The following is a 19,036-nucleotide window of genomic DNA, read 5'->3' on the forward strand; positions in this document are numbered from 1 at the left end:
GTTCAGGTGGGGGATCGACTGGCTGGGGAACACCCCTGCAGAAAAGGATGTGGGGTTTCCAGTGGATATCAGGTGAAACCTGAGCCAGCAGTAGACCCTGGTAGTGATAAAGACCAACAGCATCAGTAGGATATATTGGCTGTATCAACAGGAGCACAGTCAGTAGACTGAGAGAAGTGATTACTCCCCTTTACTTAGCACTTGTTGGAGCACATTTGGGTCACTTGGGGGACCTGAATACAAGACAGAGTTTGATAACTTGGAGCAAGTTCAGTGGAGAGCCACCAGGATGGTCAGAGGCTGGAGAACCTGCTCTGGGAGAGGAGGCTGAGGGACACAGGCTTGTTCAGATTGAAGAGGAACTTACGAGCAACCTCCCCCAGTACCTATGGAGAGGTGACCAAGATGATGGAGCCAGGCTCTTTACAGTGGTATACGACAGGAGAATGAGAGATTACAGGCATAAACTGAAACAAAAAGTTCTTACTAGGTATAAGGAAAAAAATTCTTCACTACGAAGATGATTTAGCACTGGAACAGGTCATTCAGAGAGGGTGTGGAATCTTTGTTCTAAGCAGTTTTCAAGACCGACCTGGCTGGACAAATCCCTCAGCAGCCTGGTCTGAATTCAGAGTGGACCCTGCTTTGAACAGGAGGATGGATGAGAGACCTCCTAAGGTCCCTTTCAACCTGATTGAATCTATCTGCAATTAGTATTTTACTTTGGACCAGGTGTTTGCTTTTGAAATGGATCAGATTGCCCATACCTATGACACTTCTCAGCTTGAGCTGCAGAGTTATCTCAGAGTACATAAAACAAATTAATTTGGGATGAAATTAAACCAAAAGGTGTGCATCAGCTGCTAATGAGCAGTAGTCTGTGGGACCAGGCCAGAGAAAGCTCAAAGTATTCATCTTCATCAAAACCATGTATAATGTGGATGCTAGGTACTCAGCACCATTTTGCTTTACATATGCACTTCTATTGTGCCACGCTACTTGCTAATGTAGACATTGTCATCTGAAGACTTACATTTTTCCATTTCAGCAGATGAAAAGGAGCACTAGCATATAAACCCCCTACTTTTTGGCTTTTTGATGCTGACAAATTTTGTCCAAGGATAGAAATGCATGCTACCTGCCTGCAAGACTGAATGTATATATTCTCACTAGAGCTATGCAGAAGTCTTTTTGCCCTTCTTAACAGTTGCTGCACATTCTAGGCAAGATCAACAAACAAAGCAGTGTTTTTCTCAATTCAGGTCCTCCTGCACCGGAGGATTCCAAATGTGAGAGAAGAACAACAAAGAAACATGAAGTCCAAGTCTACATCAAAGTCAGGTGACAGTTCATTCATTTTTTAAACTTTTTGCTGTATATGATATTTTGATAAATAGAGGAGTTATCTGGAAAAGCCAGACTGTGAGACTTAATTAAAAGTATTGGTCCACCCAACTGAACATTCAACAGAGATGCTAGTATAGCATGGTGGTTTGTAACTCTCTGAACAAAGGCCCGCATAGCATCTCCGAAAACTTCTATAACAGGAAAATGCCTGCAACTCCCAAGAAAGCCACCTCTGTACACATAGGAACAATTTAACCCCGTTACAGAGAAACACCATTGTCTCTGCAGTTCTCTTCAGTATATAACCTAATCATGCAGACAGGATACCTCCTGTGCACCTCAGTGTTTTTATTCTCTGAACAGCTAGGCACCGAGGCTGATTGTGCTTATGGAACTTAGTAAGGGGGAAGGAAGACAAGAGCCTGGCCACCAGCATTTCCTGAACATGGAGCTTCGTAAATTGTCAGGAGTGAATAATCTGCAGATTGCACACAACACAGGAGACCGCCCTTCTCTTTATCAAGGCACACACTACATAGAAGCATTTGGACATGAAGCACCCTAGAAGAACACCACTTTAACAGCCATAGCTCTTTCCCTTTTGAAGGTTTACAACATTACAAGATTTTGGAGCCCATATCAGAAAACCATATAAACCAATGCAAAGAATATTTTTATTTTAAAAACAAACAACACATTTAAAATGTCTAACATTCACCTTAACTCATATTGAAAAATAAAAGCACAGTTCTCAAAGTTTCAATCTGGATTAATCTTGTATGGATTGGATCATACCCCATCTGCTGCTACTTCAGGAAAAAAAACTAGCTGATCAGCTGATCATCATAACTACCGTAAGGCTACCCTCCTTTACAAAACTTAAAGGTAAACCTCTTTCTTACATAGAACTTACCAATGGCCTTTGTGTAATGTCTGGCTCCAAGTAACAGCTCCGGAGCTCTGTACCAGAATGTCACCACAACTGGATCCAAGTCTGCCAATGGCTTCAAAGGTGAGTTGAACAATCTTGCAAAACCCATATCAGCTGGGGGGGGAGAAAAGACCATTTAAAATTTTAATACAAATAAATCAGAATTTAACAGTATTGCCAAAAAGCAATTAAAACAAAAGCTCAAAAACATTAAAACTTACAAATCAAAGTTTCTAAGAAAGCAACAAGTTACTTGCAACAATATTGGGCCAAATTTATCTAAGGCTAAATTCCATTTACTTCATTTATAAGACTATGAAGGACGACGTTTGACTTTTAAGTGTTTTCATGATGGTATTGTAAAACTTTACATAACACAGATGCCTGTTTATTTAAATAGGACTGTAACAGAAACCTGGTTAACTGAAGTCAATAGTAGTAGGTCTCTAATGTACATTTTCTCTTTTATTTTTATATATCTTTACAAAACTGTGAGCCCTTGTGACTGCTACGTATTTACCCAAAGTGCAAAACCAAAACAACTGCAGTGTAGACTGTTTTGCACTATTCTTCAAAGTATGCCTCCTACTTGTTTTGGAGGAATGACTCCAGAATCAGGAAAAAGTTTTTAAATGGGAATTCATTAAATCAGTGAGTGTACACTGTTACAGAGGTGTATTTTAAATGCGAATGTTCATTTTATATAAGTAGAAAATTCTCTCTAGAAACAACCTTGTAAGGAGCATTAAGAAATGCTAGACAGGAAAGTACAAAATTCAGGTATATATTCAAAACCACACATTTTAATCCAAGTGTGAAACTTATATTTTACACAACTTCACCTAAATCTTTCTGCTTCCAAAGTTATGAAATACCAAGTATAATTTTCTTGCAGTTACCCATACTAATACAAGCTGAACGTTTTCAAATACAACAGAAGTCGATGAATAGAAAAGAGGTTCCAATATATTCCTTCTTTCTTACGGATTGCCACATACTTTATTAAAAAAGTTTATATCCACATGACTAAGGCTTATGATCTGCACAGGTAATTAGATTTTGGATAAAGACCACCACAGTTACATGTGTTTCCCACCTTGATGCCGAATAGCCTTTTGCATAGCAAACCTTCGGACCTCTACCAACATGTGCATTGATGTTATTTATATAAAAATAATTAAAACCAAATACAATTTATAAGTAACAATGTTATGCTAACTAATCATAGTAGAAGTCAGAAGAACCTTGGCCATAGCCATTGTTCTACGTGCTTATTACTTTCTTGTTACTTACAGATGCTTTTCTCTCACCAGTTATCCTTGGCAAGCTTTATAGATGTCTAATAATACGCTTGGAATCTCTATAAGCTTGTAAACTCAGTGAATGAGATTTAAAATTGAACTAGATGTTGTGCATACATACACTCAAAGAATAATGAAGATTTGTTTCTATCTTACACTGAAGATGCAATTTTTTAAGTTTTCCTTAGCTGTACAATGAAATTTTCTCGAAATGTTTACCTATTTTGACTCTTCCTCTTTCGGGACCTTCACCCATTACCAGAATGTTTGCTGGTTTCTGGAAAACAAAAAGCAGAATATTTAATTGGCCAAATTGACCTTTGATGATTATCTTCAAGAATAATAAAAATATGTACATTTATAATGAAAACTTTTCTATAAATATCCTTACAAGTCTAAAATTACCATACCTTTATGTTTTGCTGACATTTAGTGTTTATCTCTAGTTACCAATTTCACAATTAGAAAAATAGTAAAGTACTTTGACATTTCACAGTAAGAAATGCAATCTTTAATTAAATTTGCATTTCCATTTTTACCAGAATGATCACATCCATTAGCGAGATTTTCTTCTACAAGAAAATTTTATACCAGGCTAACATTTATGCTACACATCAGTAATCTGGCAAGAACTACTTTTGGTAGTATAACTTAATGCAAATGATGCCAAATCTTGGTAAGCAAATGCATAGATAAGAGTTGCTTTTGTTATCATCATATATAACTACATTTTTAGAGCTGTGCTTGTTTTCAGTGTATGAATGATAAAAATCACATTGGCAAAAGCATTTTTTCCCACAAAGTAAGTTGATTTCATGCTATACGAATTGACTTAAAACAGGACTATACAGACAGCTACATCCACTAGCTTTTGACAGTGTAGACAGCAGCTTTACAAGCAGAACAAAACCTTTATAGGCATTTTATGCAATCTGCAGTTGTTCGTAACCAGCCACTTGTGAACACCATATAAAATCTGCACATGACATCACGGCAATTGTTCTGCAGTTAGGATCTAGGTTCCCTCAGACATCAATAGTCATTCCTTGGAAGCTTTTCCCCTATTGTGTTAACAGCTGTAAAAAAGTAAACAAGATTGAAAACATTGTGATTTGAATGAAGAGATGCATAACAAAGATTCAAAGCAGAATTTTTCGAACATCCAAATATTAATTATATTTGAAATCCCTAATGCCTGAAGAGGTCTGCTCAAGCAGGATTTGTTCAAGAATCTGAAAGAGATGTCCAGAAAGCCAACATCAGAATCTCATTTAATTTCTCAGTTCCTAACACTTGCCACTATCTACCCAAAATGAAACTCTCAAACTAGGGTTTCTAGTTTGGCTCAAAATTGCAAATCCTTAGCTTTTTTGAAAAAAACAAACCAACCAACCAAACAAAAAAAAGCACTACTTCACCTATTCTTTCTCCTTCCCCGCAGGAAGCTGTTCTCCCTTCCCACCTCACCTCCAGTGCTAGACATTGCTTCTTCCCTGGCTCCAGCCACAGCCTCTCCTTCCAACCCTGCTCCAGAGGCCATTGCCTCTTTTACTCCTCCTTTTTTAATCTCAGGATAATTCTCAACACCTTCCCTGACTTCTCATTCCCCAACATGTTTTTGGATCCCTTCAAGAGAGAATATGCACTCCTTCCTTGGAAAATGCAATAGGCATTTTAATTAATCTTGAGTAAACACTCACTAACAAATCTAGGAAGGATAAAGATGATGCTTGGCTCTTTGCTAATATTAAATGACAATTAAATCAACACTTCAAGGCAACTGGTCAAACTCTGGTTTTACATTTAGATATTACCCTGAACTGAATATTCTGGAGAACAGAACAATCCCATTCTGCATATTCAGAGGCCAGGCAGCAAGGGAAGCATGCAAGTTTGCACTACACTTTACCTCTATTAGAAACCACATAGCTAAAATTGTCCCAACCGAGACAGCAAAATTTCAGTTTCCTTGTTGGAATTCTTCCCTAAAATCCTACCTAGCAACCTTGATCGAGAGTTGAGTATGAATCAAAAACACTTCAACAGACCTTTACATTCAGGATTGGATTTTAGGCATTATAAAATGCGTTTATTTGTCACGTGAACAGAGCTGATAAAAATGTAGTTACTGCACTGATTTCTAGGTTAGTTTTTCTCTATAGAAGAATTATTTTGTAAGGGATAAACTGTATAACACCAGGAGATGTACTAAGATAAAATTTAAAGTCTAAGCAGATACAACAGAATTCTCAAAACAAAACATCTCATAAGATTTCACCTGTAACATTACAAGATTGTTCAAGCAGCAATTTCTTCATAGAAAAAAAGTATTATTTTATCTGCTGACATAAACCACAATATTCACAGAATAGTTCAGGTTGGAAAGGACCTCGAGATCATCAAGTCCAATCTTCCTGCTCAAAGCACGGTCAACTACAGCAGATTGCTCAGGCCTGAGTCCAGTTGGGTTTTAAGCATCTCCAGGGATGGAGACTCCACAGCCTCTCTGCAAAACCTTTTTGCAGTGTTTGACCACGCTCACAGTAAAAAAAAAAGGTTTCTTCATACATTTAATTTATGCCCATTGCCTCTTGTCCTGTCACTGGGTAGCACTGAGAAGAGTCTGGCTCGGTTTTCTTTATTCCGGCTTATCAGGCATGTATACACATGAGTAAGATCCCTCCCTGAGCCTTCTCTTCTTGAGGCTGAACAGTCCCAGCTCCCTCAGCCTCAGAAAGACAGCCCGAACCCCTAAGCAACTTAATGGCCCTACACATACAGGGGATACACTAGGTTAGAATCTATGGAAGCAAAGAACTTGTCCATTTATGTGTTTTTAAGCCAAAATGTTTTGAAGAGATGTTGTTCCATTTAGATTGTAAATCTGTACTAATATTTAATCCACTGAGGATCAGAACCCTGCTCGGGCAGCCAGCAGAGAAGAACGCTGATTTATAAACTTACCAGAATACATATCCACTACCTCTTGTAAATCTCTCTATCTGAGAGAGCTGGGGGCAGGGGGGGAGGGAGAAAACAGAGAAGGAATAAAGTGTGAAACAACTGAAAACCTAGTCTTATTTCCAAAAGAGCAAGTGCTTCTCCTGAGGCACCACCACCAATGTGGAGACGACAGGCATTCCACGGAGAGCATCCTGATGCCTGCAGGATCCCCACTGATCTGCAGACTTGGGTCTCAGTAACGGCTTCCATTGTGGCAGCCTCCTGCAAGGTGAGAAGTCTTCATTTAAATCTGTTCCTGAAGTCAGAAGGAGAACACACCTGAACTTGCTTCTTATAATAAAGAACTTTCTGAGTTCCTCTTGCTAATCAGAGCTGTTCTGGTCAGGAAAGCCCTTTCAGCTGTAGGTACGCTGAACCAGCCAGAAAATAACACTAACCTCATAGGACCCGTCCTCCTGAGATGAGACACATGATATCCAGCTCCTGTGCCCACGAATTTTTATTTAATAAAAAGAAACAGCTTCAGAGGAGCTTAAAACATAGGCCACGTGCTTTGTGGTTGTGTTATAGAATAATGGCTTAAACACCGTGAAGTAAAACCCCTCACCTCTCCAGAGCCTTCACGATACACAAGTCGCGGTGAGAGCAACCCAGCCCTCACAGAGCAGGGCTGCTTCCTCGGAGCCTTGGCTAAACAAGAGGCACCAAGGCAGAACTTCAGGTACTTGGGTACAGAGGAAAGACTTTGGGTTATTTCAGAGGGATTAATTTGGCACTGGAGATCCTCAGGAAAGTAGGTAATGAACATTTCCATCGTGAGGTGAGAGGACTGCTAAAGGGAATGCAAACAACTTCTGCTTTTTGGAGAAGGGAGAACGTGTCAGTCTAATCTCTGGATATGTAGGATTTGAAGTATCAAAACATTTTACTCTGAAACAGTCACTTAACAGTTTACTATGGAATTACAGTCTGATATAATACAGTTACTGGACAGCTGCAAAAATCAGATTAAAAAGTGGGAATCAGAGAAATTAAAAAGCCCCATACCTCATGTACATTCAAGCTACATGCAAGTGATAAGCACCAGTGTAGTTCCTGAAGCAAATCTTACTGCTGTCCATGTGATGAAGAAAATGGGGTTTTAGGTGGAAGAAAACATGAAGGCCCAAGCAGCTAAGAGACCAAAACCTGACACACACGTACTTAGAGTAAATCATGTCTCTTTCCAAGAGAACAGAATTTAATTCAAGAACGTCTGAGAAGCCCTGCTTAAAATTATTCACTAACTCCTTAGTAGAGGGTGAGGTAACAGAACAAGGACTACACTTCTGAGCCAGTTACATCCCAATTAATACCATCTCTATTTTCCTCAAACTCTCCCCTTGCTGAGAACACAAAACACCAGCTGGGAAGCAAAGCCATGCTGCTGCGTCTCCACCTATCTAGTTGCCATAGAAACAACAGAAACAGTAAGAGTTAGGAGTCTCACATTTAAGATCAGCTATAAAAATGAACAGAGAAATCCCTGCTGAGAAATGCAGTTGAGGTTTGACTGTCTAAAGAATATTTGCAAAGAGAGCAAGGTCAACAGCAACAAACAATTGCAGCAAAACCCTCAAATATCTGCAAAAAGGGATGTAGATGGCAATAATTTAATGGATTCTTTACAAGTAATAAGCATAGATAATGTATTTACTTTTCTACATCAGTGGGAGAGCGGGAATAAAGCAATTAATGGATCTTGGTGGGAGAAAAATGAAAGTGTTGGGCTAACAAGTATGTTTTCATAAATAGAAGTATTGTGAATGGGACTCATATGGACACCCATGTTATCTTAATCAATATGCTTCCTATTTAAATATTTAGAAAGTAGATTAGAATAAAGGTTGAAGGAAAAGAAACCATCTGTGGTTTTGAAAGAGCATAATGGGTCAAAACAGGAACAACAGCCTCACAATAGATGGCAATATGTTAGGTTTAATGGTTATTGTTGTTATCTCCTCAAGTACAGTGGTGACACAATTCTTAAGAGATTTGGTGCAGAATTACATCCCTGTGAGAAAACGTCCATAGGGACATACCACTTTCCATACACCATTCTTTATTGTTTATATCCAAACAAATGTGTTTCCCTTTTGGAATGTATCACTGGACAAAGAATAATCTGAAATTAAGAGGCTTCTATTGTAAAAGATATTGCAAGTCTTTTAGATAAAAGCTCTCCCCACAATTAAAGAAGCTGGCTTCTGATGAGGTCTTTTCAAGTCTCAATTATTTAAAAAAGCAATTGTAAACAGCATAGTGTTGATACATAGATGCGCTTTCAATTCACAAGCCAAAACCAAGAGTAGTGGTGATTTCATCTTAGCTTTTAGCACACTCCTCTACAAATGACAAAGGTCCTAAACGGGATGACAGCGTTCCACTCCACAGGCACTACTTGAAAGACCACTGAGCCTTTAAGTTCAAGATTAAGAGGGAGCTGCAGATTGTTCACAGAAATTTGCAGACAAAGCTTTTGCTCTTCTGATCCACAAGGAAATGTAGGCACTCTCCTGCCTTAAGGCAATGCTATTCAAACCCAGACGTTGTTTTTCAGATCAGTATACTGGCATACTGGTACTAACGCTTTAGATAACAATTTATCTAATTAATGCAGGATTTAAAAAAGAAATGGTTCTCAAAAGATTTTATTATGCACTACAAACCTCCAAATCATTATCAGTTCCATTCACATTACTTCCATTTATTGAAAACTGTAGAGAAAATTTGTTATCATCACTCCCCTCTCCTTTTTTAGAAAACCATTTGGTCAACATTTTTCTGATACTGAAGCACTAAACAAAAGTATACCATATAGAGTAAAATATCTTCACATCTGCTTCTCTTTACAAGCCTTACATACTGTGAACTCATATTAGAGTCACTGCTCTGATTACACAGCATCACTTTCAACTTGTTCTTTTTCCGCTGTTATCCTTAACTTCACAAAAGAACCCTATTATATTTTTTGTCCAGATCTGTAAATTCATACAATTTTCTTGTACTGCTTCTCTACTGTTAAAATGATTGACCTTGCAAAGCAATATCATGAACAAATCTCATCAACATATTTATCATTTAATTCAAACCAATACTGTTTCTACAGGTATTCTCAAATTGACTAAAAATAAAGCTGATTACTACAGCACACGATTAAAAAGGCAGTAAAATCACAAGGAATGCAAAATGCTTTGAAATAGTACATCATTCAAATGAAATAACAACTTGTTTGAATCTAGAAAGGAGTTAAAAAAAAACAACAAGGCAGACACATTAAGTAAATAACAGGAACAACAGCAACACAGGAAGCAAGGAGTACCACAGAAGGCTTTTATAGCTAAATTAAAAAAAAAAACCAAAACAAACCCCCCCCCCCCCCAAACCCCCCAATAAGCAGTCCAAAAGTTTTTGCAATAAAAAAAATGAAAACACAAACAAATGCGGACATGTAAAATTTTACAGCTAAGTGTCACCAGATTGTTGTCTTTAAATAAGAAAATATACTTGATTATCATCAGGGGAACATTAGTGACAAGAACAACATTTTCAAATGTTCATATTCATTAATATAATAATACATACATGGTAACAATTATTTTTATCTCCAGTCTCGCTTCTTATAGAAATAATTTAAAAATGAAACACATACAGAACTGACAAAGACATGGAACTGTGTGCCACTGTTTGAGAGGAAAAGAAATCTTTTGCGTAATTCTAAGAGATGGAAACTGGATATTCCATCGTAAACCATGGTGTCAGACTATGTTAGGGACTTATGTATTTCATAGCTGCTGAACTGATATGGTCAAAATAATCATTAATTCCAGATATCAGAAATCCTAATAGCAACCAGAAGTGTAGAATTTACCTCAAGCTCTGGAACTGATGGTAAGTAGCTAGAAGTAGGAACAAACTGCACAGAAGGTATCTGAAATATTCCGTTGGAATGCCTTAGATAACGATTTTGGTTAAACGCATTCCTTGCCTGTATCCGTTACGTGTTGAGAGGGGAAGCATACTGTTTTCACATGGAAGCTAGCTATCAAAGAAATCTTTTCATGTTGATATATTCTTATAAAACTCCTCTATGCACAAAAAGCAAAAGAAAGCAGAAATACTAAAACTATGCCTACAGTGCAACCATAGGTCTGCACATATTAAAAAAAAAGGTCCCTTAAATAAACTTAAGATTATCTAGCCTACAACAACAGCAAAGATGTGACTGCGCAGGCATCGTTACAGACTGATTTAAACCAGCCCATGACTCTGGATACTCTTTGGAGAATCAGTCAAAATCATACAATGCTTTGGGGCTGGACAGGACCTCTGGAGGTCATCTGGTGCTCAAAACATAGAGGTCACCCTGCTCAAAACAGTGGCAACTTCAAAGATAGAACCGACTTTGAAGCTGCATCAGGTTGCCGAGTGTCATAACCAAGGGACCTGCAATTCTGCAAGGACAGAGGTTCCTCAACCTTTCTGGTGTGCAACCCCCTGCACTGTCTGACCACTCTCATGACGAAAAATTGTTCCCTGTCGCCCAGTCAAAATGTCTCTTGGGGAAATGTGTGTCTGTGCCCCTTCCTCCGCACACCTCTTTAAAATGGCTTCATCTTCTCTACAACCTCCCGTTAGGAATTAAAGTCCACCCCGAGAACGCTGCATGCTGCTGAGTGCGGTGGCAGTAAAGCTGACACATGCAAAGCTATCTCCATCACCCCGTTATACTCCTATTGCACCTTTGGCTGAACAGTTATATAGCTATATGTTTAACACCGGAAATGCATATTTGAGATGACAAAATCAGCCTACAAGTCCAGACTCTGGAACACGCTCACTACCGATGTATTTTACCATGGGAAAGAAAGACCTTTTTTTTTACCTCTCCATTTTAACCACATCACATATAATCACACATAGACAAGCTACCAAGTACGTTCTATTGACATTGCTGTGCCTTCAGTTACTCTCATATATAACCATCCTTATGATAATGAAATCAGTGGTCAGGTAAAGTATTAATTTCTCTGTTTTACTTCATTTTTCACAGGTTAGATGTTCTCTTGAGAGGTAATAAAGCATACAGCTCAACTGACATCAATTCTTTAAAGTCACTCCTCTCAGCCCTGCCCAGGCACTCCCCCAAAATGGCCAAAACATCCATGTTCCTTGTAAGAATGCTCTGATTCAAAACCAATTTGAAACAATGGTTTCTTAGACAATTGCTAGAAAAGACACTTCATTTATAAACTCAAGGTGTTTGATCATTGTTGAAACAGGAAAAGACTATTCACCAAACTCTATTCCCTGGTTAATCAATGGATAATATAGTCGCAGTTATGTCACTGGAAAATGGACTGCAAACACAAGGGGAATATGAAATAAAAGTAATCACAAGAGGAGAATATAATTCTGGGCTATGCAAAAGTTCAGAAATGAAACAATCTTCCTTTCACACACCATTTCTGTCAGGTTTCTTATGGCTGACAGAGCATTAAATTACTGCAAGACAAAAATGAAAACTCCAAACAACTTTGGATGCCGGGCATTGCTTCTATTATAACAATCTTCACAATGTATTAGTGTACCAGTGGTTTCACCCCAATCAATGACAATGCAGTTCAAGTGAAAAAGAATAGAATGAAAAAAACCTTACATTAGGAGAATGCCAAAACATTTGACAGAAATTAAATTTTATGTTGCTATGCAACATTATCCAAAGCATTCTGCTGGTGCTAGTGCTGCAATAGCATATTTGAACTTAAAATCTTACATGCAACCTTGAGAAGGACAAAGAAGGGGGAAGATGGAAACAAAGAGAAAAATACGATCATAAATTATCAATGAAAAATAAAATGTCATAAAGCAAATGTTTAAATAATACACTGAATTCACATTGTCCCTGGGATTTTCAACATGTTACAGTACAGACTCCAGCAAAATTCCCATGAAGCTACTCAGCAATAATCTACAGCCTTGTCTTTAGACCTTGTCTGAGCTCTTTGCGAGCACCAAGGAAAGCATGGGACAAGACAGATTGCTCAACCTCTCCTACCCCATTTCTGAGCACTGCAGATGTGCAGGCCCATCGTGCATGGGAACAGAAGACAGACTCACCTCAAAGATAATTTAGAAGAATGTTCTGCTTTTTCGTATCTTACAAAGAGGAAATGGAGAAATAAATTTCACTCCATAAAAGCACAGTCAAACTCTTCCTCTGTTGGGGCTTCAGGAAACATCCTGAGTACCCCAAGATACTGCAGTCAAGCCAAGTCTGTGCATCTCTGCCATCAAGTCCTTATTAGATATTCTTCACACACGATCTTCACTCGGAATAGCTACCCAAAGGCAAATAAACTGAGAAGACATTTGCACATGTGAAACATTACAAACACCACCACACTTTCTTCACCTCTTTAAAGGCAAAAGCTAAGAGACAGCAAGTCTGACAGAACACAGAGAAAGCCCTCGACTGTACTAGCCTTGGGACCATAATTTGAGAGGGGGAAATGAGATGATGAGATTCTCACCCGTTCCTGCTGTTGGAACTCTTTGCTTACTTGCATTCTTTCATTTCCGTTACAGCAGCATGAAAATTAGATACCATAAGTGCTATTATTTAGTAATGCTTTCAGTTGCAGCACTGAATTCCACCATTGCCAAATCCTGGTATTTGTTTTATATGATATTCCTACTACTCCTCCTAGTTTAGTAGGGTTACTAAGACAGGAGGATGAAGCTTCTATCCAATCAAAGGACAAACGACTGAAAGTGAGACTGCTGACAGTGCCATAAAACATTTTGTTAATTGCCTTTCACAAAATATCTTTAGCAGTAAAACTCCAATACCTCCATTCCCCTGAGAGTCTGGTAGAGTCAAAGAATTAACAAAGCTTTTCTGACTGCAATAAATAATATAGTACCAAATGAATAGAGATAAATGTAACCCATTTTCATTACAAACCAGCTTCTGCTTGGATACCTTAGATTGACTGAATTCAGCTGAAATACTTTAATGGAAATCTGAAAGGAAGAAAAGATCAAGAAAAAGGTAACATGGTTATCTAGAGAGGTTACTTCCACGTTGAGTGGCTCTTAAGAGTCCCTTTTTGTCTGCACATGGACATGGGAATATAGCTTAAGGGACTCAGAACTATAGAATACATTTATTTTATTATCATTTTAGGGTATAATTTTTTGTAAAATTTAGAAAAAAGCAGTAAATACATTAAGTTTTACAGGATTTTGACACAGGTTTATGTAGTATTTCATATTGCTTAATTAGCTCTTGTCAGCTTATTACATACATTATTTTGCAGTATTAAGCTACATTATTTATCTACTTTTCTTATGTGTTCTTTTCCTATGCTTATAATCTCAAGAGAAAAAAAGATGAGGACCCATGTCTCCTCCCTGCTTCTTTCATGTTGAGTCTAAAGACTAGAAAATCTAATCCTTATATGATCAATTTAAATGTCTGTTATACTAAAGCATCAACTTCTCTTGTGTGTGGAAATAATTTACAACGTAACCCAAATCTTTCTATAATCTTTCTCAGAGTATCTTCCTGAAGCAAGCTCTTGGCTTCCGATATTTGCAGGGATAAGTTACATGTCACTTTCTCACCATGGTTTGTCCAGCAGATCAGTGTTCAGGCTTCAGGAAGAAATTTTATCACCCTAATACAAGCCTGGACAACTACAGCAATACTAATTGGGATTTAACAGTCCGGTGGACCATAAAGTCTCAGACTCACCATCCAGTTACCACATTCTAGACAACTAGCTAATGTGTCTGTCGAGGCAGCACAACCTCACATGGCTTGCAGTGGAAAAAAGCAACTATGGACCACAAAGTGAGCAGATGCACAAAGTACCACTGCTCAGCTGACGCATTCATTACAAAGTTAAGCAAAACATACCCTTTCAAATCCATCCTAACAGAAACTCTTTCCCTAGTTTATCACCATCACTCTGTTCACCCCAGGCCCCAGATAAAATCTCTCCATCTCTCAGTCAGTTCACGCTGAAGCAGTTCCCTCACTCTTCGGTTTCCTGACTTGTGGGGGATCCTCAGGCCCATTCAGGCTCTGATTTTTAAGGAGCCGAGCACCAATGGCCAGGTTCTTCACCAACAGTTGCATTTCAAACCCAGCCTTATATCATAAAGTTGGAGAAAACTGATTCTCCCAGTTTACCCTTGGAGGTTGTCCCAAGGTGTCTCCACCTGAACAAGCAGCTGGGGAGTTTTGAAAGTAACCAGTAGATGTGGTCTGCCTGGGGCAGAACTTGGCGAACAGTAACCAGAGAGGTTCTTTCAAGGAAAGACTGACCCGTAAAACAACAGAGGTGGCAGGAGCAAGGTGCAGAGACCAAGAAAAGTGTCTGCAGCCACAGGCATAGCTGGTGGAGGCTGGGAAAGGTATATGAGCAACTGGGAAAAAATTAGGTCAGAATACAGAGATTGAAAACCCGAACTTGGTTCAAGAAAAGAAAAACTATTTAAAGTTAAGATTTAATACACCAATTAAAAAGTTATGGAGACCACAAATTATCTTTTAAGAGTCTCAAGCATTTATCCCAGTTACATACAAGCTGCTGTAGGTATAGTCCAAGATAGTTAAGTTTTCTTGTCTTGGAAAAAGACAAGTATTTTTGTTTCTCAGATACCATTGTATTTACACCATTTGATAAATACTGATTTTCAATAATCAAAAACCAACCAAACAAACATAAATTTTATGTGGTTTTTTTTTTTTTTTAACATAAACCAGTTTCACTTTGTAGAACAGCTTTTGCAATTTGTGTTTTAGTATCAACAGTCACAGCCTAAGACAAGCTGGAAGCAAAGCTTGTAACTGCTGTTATGTATTCTGCCCTCTTGGCCACGAGAAGTATTTTTTCCTTACCCATAACTGCTTCTACAGTTTCCAGGTTTTCACTCAAAAAATATCACTTCCTTGCCCAGAAGAGTCTTTCTCTCTGCAGAATACTTTGCAGCACCTCCAAAATTTCAAAATAAAGATTCTGCAGTTACTGAGGCAAAGTATGCTGGACGCAACTAAGGAAGATTCACAACTCCACAACACTATCACTTTAGAGCTGTGAAGACTGCTCCCTCCCTTCCATCTATGAATCTTTTACTAGCAAAGAGATAGCGTTTGAGGGTAAAAATTTCACAAGAGTTTAAGCAACCTGTTCTTGAACCTAAAAAACCTGGCCACAAAGAGCTCACATGGCACTTCGGTGCTAGCGGGAAATGCCTGGACCCCTAATACATTTGCTTGAATAATCAAATGCAGTAGGCTTAGTATTTCTCAACAGCATAAACCAGGTGTGAGATCCCACTTCAAAAATTGTTTATACGTACATCCGTTAAACAGTCATGGTTACATTCTTAGTATTTTCTACAGGTATTTTCATGTGCAGAGTAACACATTTGGATTAGCCTTAGAAATTCGTGCAGCTAGATGAACAAATTAATTAGGCTAAGTGAAAGCGTGAGTTGTCAGCACCTCCACTAACATGTGGGTAACTGCCATGGGCACACTCTTATCGTGTGGTATCTTGCAGTAAGCACTAAGCAGCTTGCTCCTTTTCATGAAGGAATAAAGGTATCTCTTATTTACCACAGAATACTGCTGGTAAGTGTGCCCACAGGCAGGTAGAGCAGCTACAAGATTTCAAGTTCATATTTGCACTTGTACTCACAATCAAGTTGTCTCCATCAAGAAAATGGGCTTATACTCTGACCTGCAAGTCACAGATGAAGAGGTTCCTCAACTTATAGACTATACATGTGGTAATCAAGTTGTAGCAGAGCAGTGGAGAAATCTCTTTAGAGTAATAGCAAGTTTATCTGTCTGCCTCGATTTCTTACTGTGTTTGCAAAACCAACACAAGATTGAGGCAATGACATTTTGTCACATTTATGATTATTCCATTAAGGCTTGCATAACATTTATGGCATCTTTCCAGTCCTCAAATTTAAAATAACCCAGGTAAGTTGAAGAAGAGTGTTTGCATTGAGCATATTTGATATAATGACTTGAAATGTTCATAGAAATTACTACAGTTTATTAAAAGTTGCACAGTAGATAGTAAAATGTTTATCTTCTGTCCTAGAAGTATCTTGATTTGTGCACGTAAACAAAAGAAAAGATGTTGGAACAAGCAATAAAGGCAACAAGGCCAGAATAATTTACACAATAAGCAAGTAATTTCTTAATTTCCTTTGTTCAGAAGCGTACAAGAATTTCGGGGGGGCGGGGGGGCGAGGAGGGGTAGGTACATTAAATTTATTTATTTTACAATATTTAGTGTAACATACTGCTACAACATGGCATTTCAGATTCTAAAAGTTTGTTTCTTCAGTATATTGCTAGTATCTTCATTTTTATTGTACTACCTAATAAAAATGCATCAAAGACAATTATGTTAACAGATGCTTTCACGAACAAATACATTAGGTACTAGTATTATTTGTCCTCATTAATGCAAACCAAAAAGCAGTTCTTGGCAGGATATAAACAGTTGGTGCTTAAATATTTTAGGTAGCCAACTTAAGACAAGGTGTGGGAGTCTGATTGTTAACCGCTTTTGAAGATTAGGCTCTTTCCAAATGACACATGCAGCACAAAACCGAAAAATCATGAAGTAATTTCAGAAAAATTTAACCTAACATGTTATTAATTATTTATTTAATAACTTGTTCATGTCTTGAGTTATTTGCAACACTTTTATAATTGTTCAATAGTAAGCATCAAAACTTCTCTTACACATTGAATTGAAGTTGCTGTACTGTATCTAATACCATGTGGAGGAGCTAATTAGTTATTGACTTGGAATGCCTATAGCCAGTTTTCAGCACCAACTTTTAAAGGGTTTTTCAGTCAATCACCAATCGAGGCCAATTCTGGACTGAAGTCTGTGGTTGAAGATTTTTCAGACACATTTACAAACTTGCCATGCAAAATAACTGCAAGTTAACTAATCATTATATGGTACCAGCTCGACATCTCCAAACAACCTGTAGTCAGTAATACATATACTTCCAACAATATAAATAACACAAACATTTCTGTAAAGTTAAATTTTTTTGTTTGGTTGGGTTTGTTTTTTTTTTTAAAGTGTAAGGACAATGAGTGATCTGCTGTTTAAAGAAGAAAATAAAAAAAGAAAAGAAAAAGAGGCCTGCCAAACCCAAAAAGGATAAAACCCCCTTTTTATTTCATAAAGGATTTTCCCAGTAATCTCCAAATGCTTTACAAGAATTAGATGTAAACTAAGACATGTGAGAACTATAGACTGCAGTAGCTTAAACATACATGACCATTATCACACTATTCATTCTTAAAGCTACTAGTGGAAGTTGAAAGCTAGAAGGCATAGGGGAAGAAGATTTGGTACATAAAATTTTGAGTGGGGAAACACAGAAAAGCTGTTTTGAGATGCAAAAGCCTTAAAGAAAGCCAGTCTCAAAATCTTTTCTGAGGCAGAACCACCGCAGCAGGGACCATTACCAACTTCAGAATCTAGAGACCTTTAGGTTTTAATGAGTGCATGAAGTTTTTTAATTAGTATGGTACTTTTAACAAGATCCTAAAATAATGGAGGGTCACTCCACGTGGAGCAAGCAAGCTTTCGCCCCCTGTGTCAGTCAAGGTATGAAACACAGCGTTCTACCTGTACCAGCCACTGCAGAGCTCAAAGTTGCGAAGGCCAAAGGGAGGAGCAGTAATTAAGGTTGTGAAGATGAAGAAAGAAGAATTTTTTAGGAAAGTCAAATCTGAGTCAAGGTTATATGAGTAATGTTAAAGAGGTGGCAAAAGGCAGATCAACAGATATGGGAACGTGGGCAGAAGAGCAGGAAGTTGGAAGCAAATGAAAGATTTGTGTCAAGAAAGAAAACAGAGAAGAGTTGTGAAGAAGGCTCTACGTGCCGAAAACAAAATCTGAAATAGTTCAGAACTAATTATAATATTTTTCCATTCAACAATTATGCCCTTTTTAAAAATTAAAAACAACCTGCATAGACATGCAGTGGCTGTGAGATACCGCCAATTCCTGAGAAATGTTCTGTGATTCATGCCAAAAACACGAGCATGTTAAAGTGTGGCAGGTCAAGCTGTCCTAATTTTTTTTTTTTTTTTTTTTTAAAGAGTTAAACAACTCCAAACACATAGTACACTTTCAAAGAAAGACATGATTGTCCTTACTACAGCAAATTTGCCCCAGTTTACTAGGAAAAACATCTATGTTTTTAGTGCTCGAGGTTTATGGTTCACCTTACTGTTAATGTTGCCAGTAAGTCCTTGGACATTCTCACAAAACATCAAGTGCTTAAAATGCAAATAAACTCCTTGTGGGAATTCTTATTTTCTTTTTTCAAACTGCATAAATAGGCTAGGTGCTCAACTCCTGTTCCCCAAAGCCAGATTATGACATTTGAA

General features: G+C 37.9%; 1 protein-coding gene across 2 annotated transcripts in view; it reads right to left on the reverse strand.

Moving 5' to 3' along the window:
• The window catches only part of CDK19 (cyclin-dependent kinase 19), a 127,603-nt gene that overhangs the window by 34,352 nt on the left and 74,215 nt on the right, over positions 1-19,036 (reverse strand). For both annotated transcript variants that reach the window (XR_773999.1, XM_010561652.1), the window contains exons 5-6: positions 3,799-3,856; positions 2,261-2,392 (exon numbers count right to left, since the gene is read on the reverse strand). Coding sequence is in view for 1 of the 2 variants with exons in the window: in XM_010561652.1 (XP_010559954.1) it covers positions 2,261-2,392; positions 3,799-3,856 (190 nt within the window). In the remaining variant the exon portion in view is untranslated. The remainder of the gene's footprint in view (positions 1-2,260; positions 2,393-3,798; positions 3,857-19,036) is intronic.

This window comes from Haliaeetus leucocephalus, unplaced genomic scaffold, assembly GCF_000737465.1.
Source record: "Haliaeetus leucocephalus isolate CR32 unplaced genomic scaffold, Haliaeetus_leucocephalus-4.0 Scaffold149, whole genome shotgun sequence".
Taxonomy (NCBI): domain Eukaryota; kingdom Metazoa; phylum Chordata; class Aves; order Accipitriformes; family Accipitridae; genus Haliaeetus; species Haliaeetus leucocephalus.